The 21,778-nt window shown below is 38.4% G+C and overlaps 1 protein-coding gene across 5 annotated transcripts in view; it reads right to left on the reverse strand.

Moving 5' to 3' along the window:
- LOC126470560 (PAS domain-containing serine/threonine-protein kinase) overlaps positions 1–21,778 on the reverse strand; it is a 426,440-nt gene that overhangs the window by 148,948 nt on the left and 255,714 nt on the right. For all 5 annotated transcript variants that reach the window (XM_050098516.1, XM_050098533.1, XM_050098526.1 and 2 more), the window contains exons 5-7: positions 19,047–19,315; positions 17,056–17,229; positions 16,832–16,948 (exon numbers count right to left, since the gene is read on the reverse strand). In XM_050098516.1, the coding sequence (XP_049954473.1) occupies positions 16,832–16,948; positions 17,056–17,229; positions 19,047–19,315 (560 nt within the window). The remainder of the gene's footprint in view (positions 1–16,831; positions 16,949–17,055; positions 17,230–19,046; positions 19,316–21,778) is intronic.

Raw genomic sequence — 21,778 nt, forward strand, 5'->3', positions numbered from 1 at the left:
AACGGATGTTGAGCTGCAAGCGCATGCTTTGCAAGCTGAACACTGTGCAGATAATGACTGACAACAATGGGACTATGCGGTAACAGCAAGCACTTTGTTATGAAAGAAAACTTATGTATGTATATGTTAAAAAAAAAGCTGACATGCCAACACAAATTGATAACCATACAGGATAGCTCCAATGGCTGAAAAAGGGTATACCCATACCAGCCAGGGTTATCAACCCTCAAAAAGGGAAATAAGCTCAGACACTGTACACCTTCGTAGGACATCAGTGCACAGTTGGGGGCAATTGTAAAAGATAATATTATTTTTTCTTAATTCTTTTCTTTTTGTACATGTAAAGCCAAATGTGAATTAATGACTTTCTTTGTGCCAGAGATAATGCTTTCATACAAAAAAAAGAAGAGAGAGGCTCTTCAACTGATTAATTTCTGTATCTTCACCTGTTTGTCTCTATAAGGTGTACTGGGTGGACAAATGACTAACTCTGCCGTGCCAGTATTGTTCAAACACAATATTCCAACCGTATATTAATATATAATGGATTAATCACATTTGTCTGTTCATCATTTTGCCCACACTGAGAATCCTGCATCAGGATGTTCGAAGGAGACAAGAGGAATTTGCATGAGCAATGGAGGGGCGATTCAGCATTGTCATTGTCAGATCCATGCACAATGGAACTAATGAGAAGTACCTAACTTTAAATAATGAATATTCATCTTAAATGTATTGACATTGAAGGTCTGTTGATATTAATACCAGTTAGAAATTCACCCAGAATATGTGTACCTCTCAATTTATTTCAATTAAGTGTTTTCTTAATTATGCAAACAGCAATTATAAATCAGTTTCCATTACATACTTTCGTCCCCCCACCTATATGCCACTATTTAAGAGCTCCCAGCAGTGTGATCGACTTTTTGAAACTATCTATACGATAGATTTCCGACCATTATTTTTATTCAGTTGTTTGGTTTAAATATAATTTTTTAATTCCATTCCTTTGTCACATAATTTTAAGCATACTATCAACTGCTTCATTTGCTCTCATTTTCTTCCTATCATTCTTTTTCCACTTGAAACCTTTATTCATGTGTTTTTAAAATCTCTTTAGTTTTATAACACTGTGTTTTTGTCCACATTATTGTGTTCATTATATCTATTTCTCATTTTGCCTGCATTTCGCATTACTTATAAACCTGACTTTCATTTAAATTTTCATGTTTTATTTTGTCCATAGTGCAGTAAGTATTTATGTTATGTTTTAAATGGTTGTATGATGATTACCATGGAAAAAATGCTAATCTCTCAACAAAAATACATTTTTGACACCATCGCACAAATATAAATAGATTATTTCACCTTTTGTTTTTTAACTGATGGATCAGAATTTTCAAATAATTGAATATTATAATAAATAAATATAATTAAATTCATATCCACAAAAATTCCGATTGGAAAAAGAGTGATGTAAAGAAAAAAGGAAACAAATGAGAAGGTTCATATACCGATCCAAATGATGTGACAAATGAATAGAGAGAAGAAAAAAAAATACATTTAAACCAACCAACCATTAACTGAATAAAAATAATGGTTGAAGTAAGTTCGATGAAGATTTAAAAATTAAAAAAATGTGCACCTGACAAAATTCGAACTGACAGCCTCCTGCAATTGAAGCTGTTATCGTATCTATTACACCACACAACCACATCTTGCAATGTAACTTCTTTTAATGCTGATGAGTGTCACAAAATTCCGAATTTTTATTTCATGAACTAGTCGCAAACAAGGGTCCACGAGGGTGAATGGCTGCAGTGTGTGATACCTGGGATCTTAACCTACATCACCGTGTAGATAGTTTCAAAAAGTCGTTTGTACCGCTCGGGACCTATCCTTGTGAGATCTGTTTGGCAAACTTGGTTGACATGGAGCATTATTCATAAATTAACCTCCCAGTGGATTACAAATAAACAAATGCTTTCATCTTCATTGTGCTTTTGTGGTTGGAGGACGAGACTGAAATTCACACCATGTCAGTTAGTGCTCTGGTACACTTGTCAGTGTGCAAACAGTGAGTGGTTGAAATGGACAGTACTGCTTTGTCTCCCACCAGTTGAAGCAGCCTACTGTCATTCACTTCCTGCATGCAGAAAGTGTCAATGCTGCCATGATTCATCCATACGTGCCAATCTGAGATACAAATTAACAAAAAGCCAGGGCTCATTTTTGTATCAACCCAAGACAACTGACTTTAATCTTTCTCTCTCTGACATCACATAGCTATATATTGGGTATAAAAACAAAAATGGAAACAGAAGAAGAGGACAAATAACTAACGATATATAGGTTGCATGCGACTTCTCGATGTTTACAAGCTCTGATATGTAAACTGATTAACACCGACTACAGAGCAAACGAATTCTGACCACTGAGGGGTTGAGGGGTGGGGGTGGGGGAACCCAAAATGGCGAGTTTTCAAAACAAATATCTTAGGTTGGACAATAATGAGTAAAAATTAAGAGAAATAATGGAATAATCAGGAGGTGGAATAAAATGTGGAAAATCGGGACACTCCCACTGAAATCAGGAAAGTTGGCAGGTATGTTCATTGTCAACTATGTTAACGTGTATGGGATGGGTTGTGACAGAGTGTTGTGAGGGAGTGGCGCAGAAATTTCAAGGCTGGTTGCATACAAGTGCATGATGAAAGTTGTTCAGGAAGACAATCAATGTGACTGATGAACTTGTGCAAAATGTTGAGGAAATTGTGCATGTGAGACATCAGTTTACAATTTCTGAACATTTTTGAGATGTGCCAGAGATTTCAAAGACTACCTTCTTTATCATCATCACAGACGTTTTGTGCACAGTGGTAGCATAATATCTATGCTGTCAAATGGTAAAATTAAGGTTGCACTTTTTTAGAAACATAAAGGAAGTTTGACAACAGATTTCACGGGAATAACACATAAGAAGACTGTGATACCACAGGTTTATCATGAGACTATTATAAAACTCCGAAGGTCAATCCAAAATGAAACGACGTGGAATGATTAACGAAGGAATCGTCCTCCTACGAGGAATCCCAAACTGCAAATCAAATTAAGGAAAAATTCAGACTTATTTGCTTGGAGAGTTTCAGCATCCTCCACATATGCTGGACTTGGCACATGTGACTCATCTGTTTTCCAAGATGAAGGTGTAGCTGGCTGCTCAGCACTCCATATTTGATGATGAGCACAAGGAAGCTGTCAACAACTGGTTGAAGCACAAGGCATCACCATTTTTTGATGATGAAATACCGGAGCTGGGGTCACAGTACAACAAATGTTCAAGTTTGTGTGGCAACTGTCGAGAAGTATATAAAATTATCAAACTTGTCGGAGCATATATGCTGGTCGAAGTGGAAGACCATTTAAAGCATGTGATAAGGAACTCACAATTAAATTCCAACTGTAAAGCATTGGGTGAGCAATTGAAGAAAACTAACCATGCTTTAGGTGAGAGTCAAGATAGCATGAAAATTAGCCACAATGTTGCTAACGGCCCTTTGCTAAAGGTCTTGGAAGAATTAGAAATTTTTGTAGAGTAGAAGAAAAACTGGCAAAATTTATTAAATTAGCAAAACAAATTTAATTAACATGGATTCTTCTAGTTATTTGGGCAAAGCAGTCAAAACACGATCAACTCTGCTTGCCTATACTTTAAGCTTACAGAACAATTTCAAAAGTATACTTTCTACATCTGCAAATTTAACAATACATTGGTAAAAATATTTTTCAAGACGTGTAAGTGTAGAATGAGAATGACATGTGCTAAACTGAGGATGCTCACATTAGTGGAAGATGGCCGTGTCTCTTACGAACATTTTATATAGTGGGAGCAATCCACTGTGCACACCCCCAACCTGTGACCTGTGCAGATGGTGTGTATGCAGTGATGTAACATAGCAGGGGCAAGTGTGGTGAGTGCAATAGCACTTACTGGATGTTGGCATCTTTGCCTTGGTGACATCCTGTGAAGGTGTCATGAGTACTTCAGGAAAAAATCAACATTCTACAATGTAAACAGTCAAGGCAAATGAAGATTGTAGATCTTAAATATTGAGTCGCGTTCGATATGGTCAGACAACTTGATCGATGTGTGAGAGTTTATGAGTTACTGATTTTTGGATCAGTCTTCACAACTGATTTAAATAGTTTGAACAATACAGAAGACTATCATTGAATACATGTTTGTCATTCAGTAATTGGAAGTAGTGAGACACCCTCTTACAGCATTGTACTGCCTCAATATGAAGTCAAGAGGAAGAAGTTCATGCACGGCCATGGTACAGAGAAGCCAGACCATGAGAACAAAACCAAAAGGCAACCATACTAGAAAAACAATCAAAGGTCACTTGGATCACATCACATTGACAGATCCACCACACAGTGTTCCCTACTCATGGTGTTACAGCTATGTCACTACATACACATGGCAGAGAACACAGCAACAGATGTAAAGTGAAAAACTAACATGTCTATCTGTACGCCTATAAAAGTGTCGATTAAAATGTGAATTTGTATTTCCTGTAGCAATTTAAATGTATTTCATAACAAGTGGCAGTTATTTACTATAATTCTGTACTAAAGTAGTACTTTAATTTCATTTATTTTGTGAGTTAAATTGTGTGTCGTATCTCACTTATAAAAAATACTATGTTATCTTTGGACGACTACAGACATTACAAACACTGTCACACAACCAACTTCATCTCTGACATCAGCAATGTAATTAGTCAACTAAAGTAAAGTGTTAATTATCCAAAATAACTGGGGGATGTGGGCATTCAGAAAACCGATTAATTCAGATAATCAAACTGCATAACTTGCTTTACAAATAAAACCTACACATATTTATAAAAATGTAAACCTCTTACCATTACAAAAGCAGGTAACAGAGGAACATTTGTAGTACAGCCCAGTGAACAAAAGTATGCAATTCATATTTTGCATGTACAGTACATGTGTATAGAATTGATGCTTTAAAAAAATTCTTCATCTTGGCCCCTCAAGCAAGCCTACCTGCTTATGAGCAGTTAACTAGCAATTTTTTTTCAAGACAGGTATCTGACACTGGTTGCTTTCATCTTGAACTTCAAACAATCTCAAGGCAGTATCTAAATAAACAAATGCTTCAGAAACAGCTCGTATATTGTCATCTTCATTTTCTGGACCACTAGTTGTTGATATAGTGACGGCATCAGCTTTGAAACTTCCTGGCAGATTAAAACTGTGCTCCCGACCGAGACTCTAACTCGGGACCTTTGCCTTTCGTGGGCAAGTGCTCTACCAACTGAGCTACCGAAGCACGACTCACGCCCGGTACTCACAGCTCTACTTCTGCCAGTATCTCGTCTCCTATCTTCCAAACTTTACAGAAGCTCTCCTGCGAACCTTGCAGAACTAGCACTCCTGAAAGAAAGGATACTGCGGAGACGTGGCTTAGCCACAGCCTGGGGGCTGTTTCCAGAATGAGATTTTCACTCTGCAGCAGAGTGAGCGCTGATATGAAACTTCCTGGCAGATTAAAACTGTGTGCCCGACCGAGACTCGAACTCGGGACCTTTGCCTTTCGCAAGCAAGTGCTCTACCAATTGAGCTACCGAAGCACGACTCATGCCCAGTACTCACAGCTTTACTTCTGCCAGTATCTCGTCTCCTACCTCCAAACCAAGTTCGAGTCTCGGTCGGGCACACAGTTTTAATCTGCCAGGAAGTTTCATATCAGCGCACACTCCGCTGCAGAGTGAAAATCTCATTCTGGGCATCAGCTTTATCAGTGACTACGTTTACATTTTAGCTATCCTGCACGATTTGGTGCCCTGGATTTGCACCATCAACATTTATCCATTCTTGAAAGTCTTCTTCACATTCATGGTAACAGTTCTTTTAACATACTGAGCATTTCGAACGTAAGTCATTTTCAATGTGAAGAGAACTTTCCACCAAAACCAAAATTTCATTCCATGCTTTTATCAGATTCTGTTCCTTTACACCATGGGTGGGCAACTGGCAGCCCGCAGGCCAGATCCTGCATGCAATTCGTTTCAATCCAGCCTGCGTAAAAAATTCATGGAAGAGAGAGAACGATGTTCTCATCGATTTCCACCCGGATTGCAATCTGGATATTACGCTGACGCTCTGTTCACTACGTGACTACTGCTTTATTATTGGCCAGACAGTCTACAGAAGTTTTAGCGAGCTCTGCTGTCATGTCTGAGCAATTCTGGTCATTTCATACAGTGCTAACAACATACAATTCGTGCCTATCACCCGCAATGGTATAAATATTGCACGGAAGTTAAAGGACCCTAAAACATTCAGTTAGGAATGTCACCTTCCAAGATGCCCTGAACTGGACAACTTCTCAATTATACTGAATGAAGAAAATATACCCATAACAATTTACTTTTAATATTGTGTTAACACAAAAATAAAAATGAAAGCCGCCTTCTTTTCATTCTTATTTGTAATGTATGGATTTGACATTTAAACATGAAATGAATTTTTAAATGAACATTTAAAGAAATGTATTAAGTTCTATTTAAGGTCAAGGAAGAGGGGAAAAGAAAAGAGAGAGAGAGAAAGAGAGAGAAAGAGAGAGAGAGAGAGAGAGAGAGAGAGAGAGAGAGAGAGAGAGAGACTAAAAAACCTTGAAGGAAATATCTAACAGTAACTTGATTACCATTCTGTGTTTTTGAATGCATATTTTATATTGCTCTTCACTGCTTTCAGTAGTCTGTCACTGTCATTCCATTCCCCCTTTTTAAAAAAATTCAAGAATTCACTGCAACTTTCAGAAGTTCATTTTCACTTAAAGTTCCTTTTTTTTCCAGTAAGGTCATGGACATCCTCTTTCTATAATCTGACCACTGGTTCTTCATCATACTGAAGATTCTTTTAGCAAATGAGTTACTGGTAGAAAATGAAAACTTGTATGATACAAGCCTAAGAAATTGGGAATGGGAAAGTCAACTGCGATCTTAAAGAAGTCTTCCCAAATCTGGTCTCCTGCTTTAATTTTATCAAGTCCAGCATATGCATTCCGGAAATCACAGAATTCATTGTATAACTTATCTTCGTTCAGATTGGAGTATAATTTGTTGTTAAAATTTAAAAAACACTGCCATTGCAAACAAAAATCATCTTTTTCATTAAGTGAAAAACTTTTAAGCAGATTGAACTCTTTGTTATCAGAAAAGTCATAACACTAGGATAAAATCATCAATGCAGTATGACAAAAAGACTGTGCATTAGTTTCAAAACTTATTCTCCACAATTTTGATTTTGATATTTCCTCCAGTATTTCATGAACTTTCTTTTGCAAAAATTTATATTGTTTCCTGCTCTCTAGCTTGCTCTTAAGGTCCCTTATTATTCTGACCTACTCAACAGAAGTGGTTGAGCTGTTTTCCAGTTTTTTAACAGTAGTTTCAAACAGGACAGAATATGCTGCAGAAAATGAAGATAGCTTTCATGACATGAACGTTAAGTTTCTTCATTTAATGTCGCAAACATCCACGTCAATCTTTATCAATTTTCCTCACCTTACAAAATAAATTATGACTTGGCAGCAGACCAGCAGTATACAACTCTGTCAACTGCAGGAAATAGTGGGAGCCATCTTCTACGAAGATGATGTAATATTTCCTTAAGCTCCAGCTCCACAAACTGAAAATTCTCTCACTGACTGAACATTTGATGCAGAGGAACCATATTCAGTGTAGATATTAAGCAGTAATGCCTCTAAACCACAAAGAAATGTTTTAAGACCATGTTTTACAGTATTATTTATGAATTAATAGTTGCAGTTAGCTCTATAAACGAATGTATTTTCATTATTCAGTAGGACAAAAACTGAACTGGAGCATTGTCAGCACTGTACGCAGTTACTTGATTCAAGTCATTAGCTTCTCTAATATTCTTTATTGCATGGAAAATGTCTGGGTCTTTGGAGTCTTCATAAAAATCCAGCAATCTCTGGTGTATCTTCTGGCTAACATCAAAGTACTGAATTGCATAAAGTAAGATTTTTATATTTCCTCAGATTGAAACATAAGAAGACAGAGAAAAGTAAAAGGCTCTCTGAAGCTCAACTATGACTACATCTTGACTGTATGGGCCTCTTATGAAATTTTAGACGCGACATTACTGTCTGGAAAAAAGGAATGATGTAATTATATTTGGCAAGCCAATCACTTGTAGCTAAGGCCACATTTTACACTGTGATAAAAAGTGCAGCTTCAGCAATTATCGTGGCATCTTCTTCAAAAGTATTTTCTTCACAAAGAAAGTTACAATTGTTTTATTTTTATGACATTGCTGTTGAGAATGTGTTTTTGTATCTTCTGATGATCCACTAAAGCTTTCTTCCATCAAATTTTATCGAAAATATGGTGGGACAAATCACACATTTTGCTGTGAAGTTGTTTTCTGTCATCTTTGTTGAAAGCCTTATCTCTTGACCTCCTTCTTCCAAACAAACATGACAAATGATGTTTAATGTTAGAAGAAGGAGAAAAAATCTTTCCCAACACCAATCCCTTTTAGTTCTAAAACACTCAAACAGGATGTGAACGTGCTCATAACTTAACTACACAATAATACCTAATTTAACAGGCAAATGTGTATTTTGAATCGTGTACAGTGATAGGGAGAGGAAATTCACAAGTCATTCTCCCTCTTCGTTCACGTATTTGCAAATTTGGCACAAGGCGGGATAAAAATGTGTCCGAAGTCCCTTTACTCAGGATACTGGGCACCTTCAAATTCTGGGACATCCCACCAAAAAGTGGGTGGATGACAACTTTATGTTCAATATTATTTTTAATGTGTCTGAAGCCAACTATTGTCGTATTGCCAATACCAGAATCATTGAGTGCGTGTTTCGACTTTGTGGGTGCTAAATGGAGAAGTTATCAGCACCTTGACACATCTGAAAAGAAAATAATGTGGACAAAATCACTGAAATCGTTGCACACAGTGTCAATGAAACCTACAAAACGACACTCATGCAACCACTTCCATTTCACTCTCATTCACTCATGCAATCACTTCCACTTCACTCGCATTCACTAACACAATCACTCTATCGTATACATCTCAAGACAATATAGAAAGGGTGAAAGGTGCATACCAGGGATTAAAACACAAAAACGACAGAGGAGCTAAAACAACAGCACCGGCAAAGATGACCAGCTGACCACTTATTAAAAGTGTGTTGAGCCAGTCACCCTACCAAAACATGAAGATCGCCTGTCGGACATTTCACAAAATTTTAAAACTCTAACCACATTCGTTGAAAAATCTCTTAAAATAGAATGCAGATCTGTCAGCAAATCTGCTGCTACCCTCTGGTCGGAAAATAAAACGCAGTCTAATAAAATGTGGCCCACAGTGATCTGTACACCACAAGCACCACATATTCGAGAGTCCTCTTGTCGGAGCAAGAAGCTATGCATCTCAGGGTTGTGGCCTATGCGAAGACAAGTAAGGAGGACCTTGTCCCACTGACATGGCTGGAAGGAGGTACGCCACAGCCACATTGTGCACTTTACTAGATGGAGCTTATTGTCCATCACTTTCAGCCACTCAACATCCCATCGACACAAGACTCTGTACCTCAACAGTGAGGAGGTAAAATGTATGGGGATAGTGACATGCCTCCTTAGCTGCTACATACAGGTGCCCTTTCATACCCCGTAATACCACACCCTGGCTCCCAGCAGAAAGGCACATCCTTCCCTAACCGTTGCAGTTGGAGGAGGGTGTCCTGGATATTCTGTACTATTTTTATCTGCTAGATACAAGCACAGTCGAGAGTGAAGGGCACTCAGAGAATTGGAATTTAGTACTCAAATCAAGTCTCACCTGCTCCAGTGCCTGTGTATAATTCTGCATCGAATTCAGTAAAGTGTTGAGGCAGTCATACCTTGAGGACACAATTAGGGAAACCAACAGAGCAAACAACGGAACGCTCCATTTCAACACATCTGTACAGACAGCTGTAAAGTTGCGACACACACTTAAAATGTCCATAAATAATGTTCTAAAAACACATCAGGAGTGCAACATCTCCTGTACTGCACTGTATCTGCAATTATTCTGGGCCTAACAGTAATCAGGGTGGCAGACTGCTAAAACCCTTGATTTGGGGTGTACTTGCTCCACACAAGTCACTGCAGCACATGACGCATGCAGATCCCAAATGGCCTTTCTATTCATGGATGATTGGAGAAAACATGTTCCAAGGGCAAACGAGTAACACTAGGGTATGCAGGCAAATTCGGAGCTGTGAGTAACTCATACCTGACGCACCCTGAGGAGTTGTCATCGGATAGTAAGTGGTGGTTCACCAGCCTCAGCACAGAGACTGGGTATGGCACTCATCCTAAAAGCACCCATGGCCGCCACTCTAATCGCCTCATGGTAGATACCATCAATGATCTTCAGATAAGAAGGCCTCGTTGATCCACATTGTGCAACCATAGTCTAACCATGAATGCATGAAAGCCCTATAAAACTGGAGCAGACATTCCCTGTCTACTCCCGAGACCTGTAGTTAAAAAACATGACAAGAACGGTTAAAATGCATGCACATGCCACGAAGCACGCACTGGCAGTGCTTACCAGTGCCCGGCTGAAGAACCCCAGAGTCGACAAGCCCATACCTAGCAAATGAATGCTGAGCTCCTGAGGGCTAGAATCACTGACTAACAGTATAGATGCTGAACAAAATAGTCTCAGTACTGTACTACCAACAGGCATATGTAGTAGCTCCGTGAGGCTATTTGCAGATGACACGGTTGTCTACAAGAAAGTAGCAACATCAGAAGACTCGTACGTACTCCAGGAGGACCTGCAGAGGATTAATGCATGGTGCGACAGCTGGCAGCTTTCCCTAAACGTAGATAAATGTAATATAATGCGCATACATAGGGGCAGAAATCCATTCCAGTACGATTATGCCATAGGTGGTAAATCATTGGAAGCGGTAACGACCGTAAAATACTTAGGAGTTACTATCCGGAGCGATCTGAAGTGGAATGATCACATAAAACAAATAGTGGGAAAAGCAGGCGCCAGGTTGAAATTCATAGGAAGAATTCTAAGAAAATGTGACTCATCGACGAAAGAAGTAGCTTACAAAACGCTTGTTCGTCCGATTCTTGAGTATTGCTCATTAGTATGGGACCCTTACCAGGTTGGATTAATAGAAGAGAGAGACATGATCCAGCGAAAAGCAGCGCGATTCGTCATGGGGACATTTAGTCAGCGCGAGAGCGTTACGGAGATGCTGAACAAGCTCCAGTGGCGGACACTTCAAGAAAGGCGTTACGCAATACGGAGAGGTTTATTATCGAAATTACGAGAGAGCACATTCCGGGAAGAGATGGGCAACATATTACTACCGCCCACATATATCTCGCGTAATGATCACAACGAAAAGATCCGAGAAATTAGAGCAAATACGGAGACTTACAAGCAGTCGTTCTTCCCACGCACAATTCGTGAATGGAACAGGGAAGGGGGGATCAGATAGTGGTACAATAAGTACTCTCCGCCACACACCGTAAGGTGGCTCGCGGAGTATAGATGTAGATGTAGATGTATCCGTCTGATAACTTGCCCCTCTGTTTGTGTTTTTCCAGTTTGGCCTCTGTGTAAAACAGCCAATATATGCTAAGTTCAAACTCTCCATACTTTCAAAATTTTTTAAATGAATGAACGATTGATGGCTTAATTTTAGTGTTACAGAAGCAACATGTGCCTATGTGATCAGTCATCAGTATTTTTGGACACACATTAAACAAAGTTTGCTAACAGTTTTTGGGCATATTAACACACTAAGTTTCCAACACTAATGACTTGCATATGGCTAAAAATTGCGAAGTTACTCCTAATTGCTTGTCAACCGGGATTGCCTTTTCATTGCTATATTTTGTTTTACTATTCTTTCTCATATTAATATTACTGAATAATTCATGTCTGTTCATTGTTGACTTATTAGGATACTGCACCTATTTTATAGGCATTTATCTTTCCACTCTTGACATTCCAAGATGCCCATTTCGGATGTTCACATTTATTTAAGCATCGTGAACATTATTTCTTTACTAACGGTGTTCCAGAATTTTGCAACAAAAGTTTTTAAGGCAGCTACTTTAAAATGTCATAAGTAAACAAACAATGCTCACAATTCATAAATAAATGTAAACATTGAAGAAGGGGTGAACATAAAATTAATGTACTCAGGAAAGTGCATGTTTCGAGGCACGTTTTGCTGGTGCGGTGTGTAGCGAGAAAGCATCAGTTTGGTTAAGCAGTCATTCAGTTTAGTGACAACTGGATAATCAATGCTATACTGCACTTTGAATACAAGTTATCATACTTGAAATTGATTACGTTCTTTTATGTCAATTTATGGCTTGTAACATTTTACACACTCCACAGTGTAAATTGTACACTTTCTGACAATGGGGGATATTCATGTACAAGTATGTCACACCCAGTTGCCACAAGGAGCCTGACGGTAAGAGGTCAGGAACTGTGAAAAGGCAGTGAAGGAAGTTAGCAATGTTTTGAATGTAGGATGGAAGTTTACAGAAAACAGTTTGGAGGTGATGGCGAACAAAGACAGAGCTTCATTTCATTCTGTGGGAGCACTGTATCCAGCCATGTTGGAATGACTAGTAAGGAGACATGTGGGGTTGTGTTTGTGAAATAGGTAAAAGGTAGTAGGAGTGCTGGATTCAGGTGTCAGGTTTTGGGATGGAACTAACAACATGAGGAGCTGCTAGAAGTCTTGTTGGACTTATGAGATGGGATCATGGTTCTAAGTTTTGCATACAATAGTGTTGGAAAGTTTGTGGAGACACTCAGCTACACACTCATTATGATTCATGACCACTGTTGTGGAGTCAGTCTGCAAGAAGAGTTGTTTTTCAGGTTACAAATAGCAGTGGGTTCCATAGGAATGATGATGGACTCATGGGGAGGAGGGCAGGGGGGGGGGGGGGGATTTAGGAAAGGAAGGTGAGGCCAGGTTAGAAGTGAGGAATTCTTGAGAGATTATCCAGGGATGACAGGTTGCAAGGGGAGAAGGGATCACAGTATTGGGGGGGGGGGGGGGGGGGGAGATGTTGGAGCCATAGGGTTTTGGTTGGCTGTTGTCAGTAGGGAGTGTAGTGAAGAAATGTTTCCGCTGTAAAGAACAGATAAAAGATAGAAGGTCCTTTACAAGACCAGCATGGTTGAAATTAGATTTGGAACTAATGATGAAGCCTACAGAAACTATGGCAACTTCTGCAGGGGCAGAGTTTTAGCAGAAAGACGGACAACAGTGTTACGGGATGTGTGTTCATGAGCACTGTTTCATGAAGGATGGAGGAAGGTTATAGCTTGATCTCTTGAGCTGGATTTTTTTTTTTTTTGTGTGGGGGGGGGGGGGGGGGGGGGGGTTATCAGAGTGGTAGGCTTTTTCTTTGTCACAGGTAGCCCCATGCTGACAGAAAGACAGGAGTAGCTTTAATAGCTTCCTCAGATGGTGCTGGGAAAGCTGTTCCAACCGTTAAAGGGCAAGACTTTCTATTGCAGTGATGGCCTTCATGAAATTGTGGTCACAGAGTAAAAGGATTTTCCAGAAAGATTACAGGCTGTCAAGTATGATTACAGTTTGTATTTTATGATTATGAAGGACCAGACTGGGAAAGGTGAGGGACTGGTGGTACTGGAAAACATGAAATTTCTTGCAGTAGGATGGACGACAGCCTGAGATGCCTATTTTGATGATATGACCATTAGCACATGCTAGACAACATTTTTGGAAGAGAGTGAGTCATTGGAGTTTCGTAAAGACAAGGAGTTTTTGGAATTTGTGAAGGCAGAATGAGCAGGAATTCATGGTTGGATGCTCAGGAGGCAGGCGGACTGACTGAAACCATAGTCAGAAAAGATTTAAAATAAGAATGTAAAAACTTATGATAGAAGAGTTTTGAAGTATAGAGAGCTATGTAGGAAGTTAGAAGGAAAGTCAGACAACATTTTAAAAAAGCAGAAGCAGAGGGCACACCAGCATTTAAATTAGTTCAATCGCAAACTGACACACATGATCGTTGAGACACACACATGTTCATACAAGATTATAAATAACATGAGCGATAGGCTAACAGTTAGACAATATCCTATACAGCTAGTCCATCAACAAATCTTCGTGTCATTTGCTCCTCTGACACCGTAAACCTGTTAACCAGCCACCAACCTGCACCTCTCTGATCACTCAGTATCATTCTCACCTCGAAAAGCTCAACCACAAACTTCACCAGGACTTTGACTATCCCTCGTTGTGCCCTGAGATGAGGGATATTCCACTCACAATCCTACACACGTCACCCAAAGTAGTGTTCCGTTGCCCAACCAGCCTACAGAATATCCTTGCCCATCCCTAGTCCTAGTGCCAATCCTCCATCCCATGGTTCATCGCACTTTGGTCGACGCAGTACAGCATCTGTCCCATCCACTAACTCCTACTTCTCCGAACTACACAGATGGGAATGGTTCCTCCAGCATATCCTGCATTCTCACAGTCCTCTATCATTTATTTTAGTTGCCAATCAGAGGTTAATTATGAATAACTACTAAATGTTGTTCTAACACAGTTTGGCATCAATATGAATTCAAAAAAGGTTACACACATTTAACTGCTGACAAATCTAGCAGAACTTTTTGCATTTTTGGCACTGATTATGCAGAGTAGAGTGTGTCCTACATAATCTTATCAAGAGATGGTATGTTGTGATGTGAAGTAAGTGAAGCTGTATCATCAGAATTATAGGTTAGAGACTGTGGTACACAAAAAGGCAAATCATTGATGATCACAATGAAACAGGGGCTGAGGACAGAGGCCTGTCAAAAAGCAATAATAATCATTGCTTGTTTCTAACTGAAGCAAACTGTCTTAAGCAGTTCAAGTAAGACAAAATTATTGCTAATGAAGATTTGCATGCACCACAATACTCCATAATGAATTTGCTAGTGTGGTCATGTTTTAAATTTTCACAAGTGATCCAAATTTCTGTAAAGTTTAACAGTGCATGGTAATTGGTGTCAGCTGCATTGTTGTACTCAATACTGACTAACATGCCTATTCATCAGAAACATTTTTGTGGTGAGTCATATCCTTTAAGTGATGTTTGGTGCAACCAATCAGCAATTTTATTTTACTCGTTATAGACTACAAAGAGACTGTCCATGTAACTTCAGTAACTGCACCATTAATACCAGTGTCCCACAATTACATACACATCTTTATGTACATTGAACACTTGGCATGAGAACACCACAAAATCAATGCACACTGATAGAATACAACAGATATGGAGGAATCTCCATGTTTATTGGTCATTAGATCCAAATTTAAAGTATGTTTAGGTGGAATAAGTAATTCTACATTCAACAGTAGAGTATACCACATGCCTTTGTGAAAATGTACTTGAAGGAGCAGAATATGACAACAACAAAGTTAATTAAAAAAGGAAAGAACATCGTAAGAAACATATCATTCAGACTAACTACTGTCTCTGCACCCAAGTAGTGTAATAAATATCACTACCATTAATAATTATTGGAAGGAATAAAATTTCAATCAATTTTCATGCAATTTATAATGGTCTGAGGCTTAAATTATTAACAAAAAATATATACTTGCTACAATGTATTACTAAAACAATGATGTTATGCTCTTCAGTAACAATGTGGAAATTTCTGGTAATCAAGATATAACCAAGATCAACAAATATGATTCAACTTCTTATTCGTTTCAGAGATAATTATAGCTTTTACATACTTCATACTTCAGAACAAATATTTCAAATGAGCTGACAGTTTTATCGTCACAAAGTGCTCTAACATGAAACTGTGCACTATGGTATAACAAAATATATGATTTGCTCAGAAAGACAAGCTACTATCAAATCAAAATGTCACCGGCTGTTTGCATCGCATCATTGCAGTTGAAATGTCAGTGGCTGAGACTGCATGACACTTGCAACAATATGGTACAAACAGAAAAATTTTCTAGCCTCAGATATTGACAAGTAGGTACAGACACACTATGGCTTGTGACTACAATCCACCATACCAATAAGGTGGCAAATACTGATGATGGATCCAATCATCCACTGAAAATATTTACCCTCACTTTCAAACAATGGATAATCCAGGATGGACTGTAACAATATTATGAGAAAGAATGCTGCCACTCACCATTTAGTGGAGCCGCTGAGTTGCAGATAGGCACAACAAAAAGATTTTCACACTTAAAGCTTTCAGCGAATGGCCTTTGTCAACAAAACACACACACACACACACACACACACACACACACACACACACGACTGCAGTCTCAGGCAACTGAAACCATCCTCACTTTTAGTTGTGATGCATCATGCCAAGTTTTCAATGTGTGGGGCTCAGAGACAGGAAGAAATACTGGCAGCAATCATATGAATCAGTGTATATAATGAAATCTGTAGTAGCTATAAAATTATTTAAGTAGCAACCCTCTCTAGCTTTGCACAGAAACACTAATTATCAATGGCTGGACAGCTTGTCTGGTAAAGTGATAATAAATTATATATATAAACCTTCCTCGTTACCTTATTTATCTATTATTGAAAACTGTGTCAAAATCCCAACAGTATATCCTGAGATTAGTCTTCGCGTACAGGCAGAAAAATGCATCAGGGGACTTTAATTTATAATATGTATAGAAGGCAACTTACATTTGCTACTCTCCGTTCTACAGGTTCAGCTACAGCCAGGCATCTAGCATCAGTTTCTAGTTTCCTCAGCCACAATGACACTGGCACAATTCTCTCATCCTTTGTCACCATTTCAACCTAAAGAAATGAAAAGTTACATAGCAACTAAAATTGAAATTTTCGCAACACCAACAAAAAGACCAAAAAAATTGTTTCCATTAAAAGAAGGGAACAAACTAACTCACAACTTTCCCACTCAAAAACACCATATTCCCGTCCTTCAACTCCAGCTGTTCCTCTGCTAATGCAGTGACGTGATTTTTGTGTCGCCCACACAAGAGCTGTGTTAATTTAACCTGACACAGTTCATCAGGATTATATCCCAGAAGATTGCAAGCAACACCATTTACAACAAGAATCTGAAAATAAAATGAAAAATATATTGTCTTCATCAAGTGAATGCAGACAGAGGAAGTAATCTACACAATAATCATTTTAATTTCTGCTAAGGCATTTTTAGAGGAAAAATAAATGAGAACAAGTTCACTACCAACTGGTTTTTAATGTTTCAGTTTAACAGAACTGTGTTCATTCTTATATGGCTTATCCAACAAATATATATTTGGGGAACACAATAAACATCAAATCTTAGAAACTAACATATCAACAAAAAATAATCTTTTTTTTTGATAACTGGATCGATAAAGAAAAAATCTGCTTACAAAATGACTACAGGAGAAAACACCCAAAAGTTATGAAATTTCCATACCTTCTGTGGGTGTTTTCTTCTGTTGCCAGCTGGTGGGTAAATTTTGTTTATCTATCCAATTATATTAAATCTTAGAAACTGTTTTAAATATGCTGATTACTTTGGAAATCTATTCACCGACTTCTGGAAAAAGTATGTGTTATAACAAGAATATCCAGTTGAATGGGCATCTGACATTGCTACCATATACATACCATGTACTGCTAGTGTATGACCTCCAAGGTGACCCTGATAAAAGTATCCCAGGAAACCAGCTGTGTAAGGCATAGCAAAATTCACCACTTACACGATTGATTTCCTGAGAGACTTCTATCTTTATGCATTTAACTCCACAGGAGATTCAAATTTTACTGTCTCTGCAACTACCACCATTGCTGCCAAAGAAATGTAGATAATATTGTTATTGAACAAACTTGGCTAAGAGCACAATACTATACTAAACTTTTTCCTGTTGTTTCCTTTTTGCATACATACATATCCTCTTATCTCAGGTTGAAACAACTAGTGAAAGCAGAAAAGAAAAGAATCTCTAACTTCCTGAAAACCTGGAGGAAATGCCAATAAATTATGACAAAACTTTATTTTTTACTGCAATCAATAGGTATCCACTAGAGTTACAAGCACTTGTGTGACTGACTCCATTCTGAATTATTTACAGAATGTCTAACTGTTGCAAACAAGAACAAGACACCCATATTAAACTTCCTCATTAAGATCGCCATGTGAACTAGAGACACTAAAACACACACACTAATGAGACTCGTGGTGTTATGACAATTCTGACTGTAGATAAAATTTTGTGCACCTAAATTGCATTCTAAATAGCCAAATGTAATTACTTAATAATCTCAATTTGGTTTGGATAATTATCTGTTTTAATTCAATTAAATTCATTTTTCAGATACAATTTGTTTTGTTAACAAACTACATTACAAACACAAACAAAATTAATTTAAAATAAGTAAAGGGCATTATTTGTAAGTTGGCAAGTGAGTCTGGCACAAAAATATTGCCAGTGTGGAAAACATGTTGACTATCTGTGTGTACATAAGTTGTGTTGAAATAGCATACAGAAACACAACTCTCTCATCACTTGAGGAAAACATGAAAAAGTCTAAATCACAAACTATTACTTCCATTCAGCATTCACAGGCAAAGTCATTTACCACTTTTGCAGAATCTAGAACAGTCACAAAATGCATGCACAATAATTGTATTGATTATTGAATGCAATCTATGTCATTTTAAATCTACATCTACAATCATTTAAACAATGCTGCTCCATCAGAACTCAAAACTACAACATTTAGTCAAAATAGCTTTCTCATCCATTCAGATGCAAACTTGTGCAAGTGCACAACTTAAGAAAACAACATTTTAATCCCTCTGTGACTAAGAACTATGAAAGGCACACCAGGTAGAATTATACTTTGAAAATGTTTCCTTTTTATACAATATTTTTTTTACCTGTGATGTTTTCATGTCGATTGTGAAAACAGCTTTATTTGGATTCATGGGTGCAATGGGATAACTAGTGCTAACACCTCCTACAGCACTGATGAAGCTACTGCTAAATGACCATGCTGAATCACTTATGCCTTGCAAAGGTCGTGTGTTGCACGCAGCATCACTGACAGGTTGGGCCAGCTTTGCTCCACTTGACTCTGGAAAACGGCTCACTGAAAATGATCCACGGCATCTCCCAGCTGAGAAGCTGCACGTGTTCAGTCCATCTCCTGTCATAAGAGATAGGCATCAGTGAGTCTCTATCTTTAATTTAAAAACTACTAAGAATAAGAAGATAAAACTATTTACAAATTGAAATTCAGTTTTACATCACAGTTCATACAGGAATGGAGGCAGGCTATGTCATGCCTGTTCACCGATTTGTGAGCTGGCTCACAATCATGTCTCGGCAGTTAGAAACTGGCTGTCTCATGGCGAGTAATGGAAGGAGAAGAGGATGGGGTGGAAATAGGGACAAGGCAGCCAGCACAAGAAACTGTTGTCAACACGTATATTCTATGGAAACTAATAGTTCTGCCGAGATTGAGCATTTCTTGGTGGCTAATTGATAGCTTTTGTGGCACATTTCTTTCCTAAGCTCTTTGCACAGACAAAAAGTAACAATGAAATGAAACTTACATTTCTTTTAATTGATGAGGCAAAGAACATGGGGCAGCTAGTATGAAACATGATATTTGTCACAAATGATGCAGCCTTATGATGAATACTGTTTCTGGACAAAGTTTCAATTCATAGTTTTCGGGCAAGTTTAAATTGACATCAACATATATAACATATTTTTGAAAACATTTTGGGAACACATCGATCAATTTCACAATCGAATTTACGAAAACAGTCCACATCACACAAATCACATTTGTTGGGGTCCAGTTTCAGTCCAAAGGCGAACCATCTTCAGACCATAATCCAAAGTCAATGCGTGGAGACAGATGACGGAACAAGAACTGCAGAAATCTCCAGGTGCCAGCAAGTGCTCAATGATGTCCGACAGCCACATTTTATCAAGAGCCCTCACAACTCATGGGGCGAACAAGTGTGAGCACTTGTGCTCTTGTAGCCACCCCCTGAACACACCTGGGCTAGATTACACATAATGGTTATTTTCCAAATCAACCATCTTACTCTGCATTAGCACACAGGAAAAGTAATGCAATTACATGTGTATGATCTGTATCAAAAATGTTTTCCCAAGGGAGGGACGGGAGGATTTTAAATCCAAGTTAATTTAGTGTTATATGTTCTAAGTAACTTAAGTTATAGCAGCTGTTATTATTGTGATCTTCAGTCCGAAGACTGGTTTCATGCATCTCTCCATGCTACTCTATCCTGTGCAAGCCTCTTCATCTTCGAATAACTCTTGCAACCTACATCCTTCTGAATCTGATTACTTTATTCATCTCTTTGTCCCCTTTAAGATTTTTACCCCCCCCCCCTCCCCCCACACCTCCCTCCAGTACTAAATTGGTGATCCCTTGATGTAACAATGTGTCATGTTAACCTATAGCTTCTTCTAGGCACGTTGTGGCATAAATTTCTTTTCTCTCCAATTCTGTTCAGTACCTCCTCATCAGTTACTTGATCTACCGATCAGCACTCTTCTCTAGCACTACATTTCAAAAGCTTATATTCTCTTCTTGTTTAAACTTTTTATAGTCCACGTTTCACTTCCGTACATGGCACCACTCCAGACAAATACCATCAGAAATCACTTCCTAATACTTAAATCTATATTTGATGTTAACAAATTTACCTTCTTCAGAAATGCTTTTCTTGCCATTGTCAGTCTCGGCAGTCATCAGCTATTTTGCCACCCAAATAGGAAAACTGATCTATTTTAAGTGTCATTTTCTAATCTAATTGCCTCAGTATTGCCTGATTTAATTCGACTATACTCGACTATCCCCGTTTTGCTTTCGTTGATGTTTATCTCATATCATCCTTTCAAGACACTGTCCATTCCGTTCAACTGCTCTTCCAGATCCTTTACTGTCTCTGACAGAATTACAATGGCATCAGCCATTGGCAAACATAAAAGTTTTTATTTCTTCTCCCTGAATAATTTCTACTCCAAATTTTTCTATGGTTTCCTTTACTGCTTACTCAATGTACAGATTGAATAACATCGGGGATAGGTTAAAATATTGTCTCACTCCCTTCACAACCACTGCTTCCCTTTCATGCCCCTCAACTCCTAACTGTCATCTGCTATCTGTAAAAGTTATACATAGCCTTTTGCTTCCTGTGCTTTACCCCAGCCACCTTCAGAGTTTGAAAGAGAGTTTTTCAGTCAGCTTTCTCTCAGCCTACAAAATCTATAAATTTAGATTTGTCTTTCCTTAACCTATATTCTAAGAGAAGCTTTAGGGTCAGTATTGCCCCACATGTTCCTACATTTCTTTGGAATCCAAACTGATGTTCCCCGAGGTCGGCTTCTAGCAGCTTTTCCATTCTTCTGTAAAAAATTCGTGTTAATATTTTGCAACCATGACTTATTAAACTCATATTTCAGTAATACTTACACCTGTCTGCAATTGCTAGCTTTGGAATTGGAATAATAAATTCTTCTTGAATGTCTGAGGGTATTTTGCCTCTCTCATACGTCTTGCACACCAGATGGGCTAGTTCTCTCAAGGGTATCAGAAGTTCAGACAGAATGCTGTCCACCCCCGGGA

This window comes from Schistocerca serialis, chromosome 1, assembly GCF_023864345.2.
Source record: "Schistocerca serialis cubense isolate TAMUIC-IGC-003099 chromosome 1, iqSchSeri2.2, whole genome shotgun sequence".
In the NCBI taxonomy this organism is placed as follows: Eukaryota; Metazoa; Arthropoda; class Insecta; order Orthoptera; family Acrididae; genus Schistocerca; species Schistocerca serialis.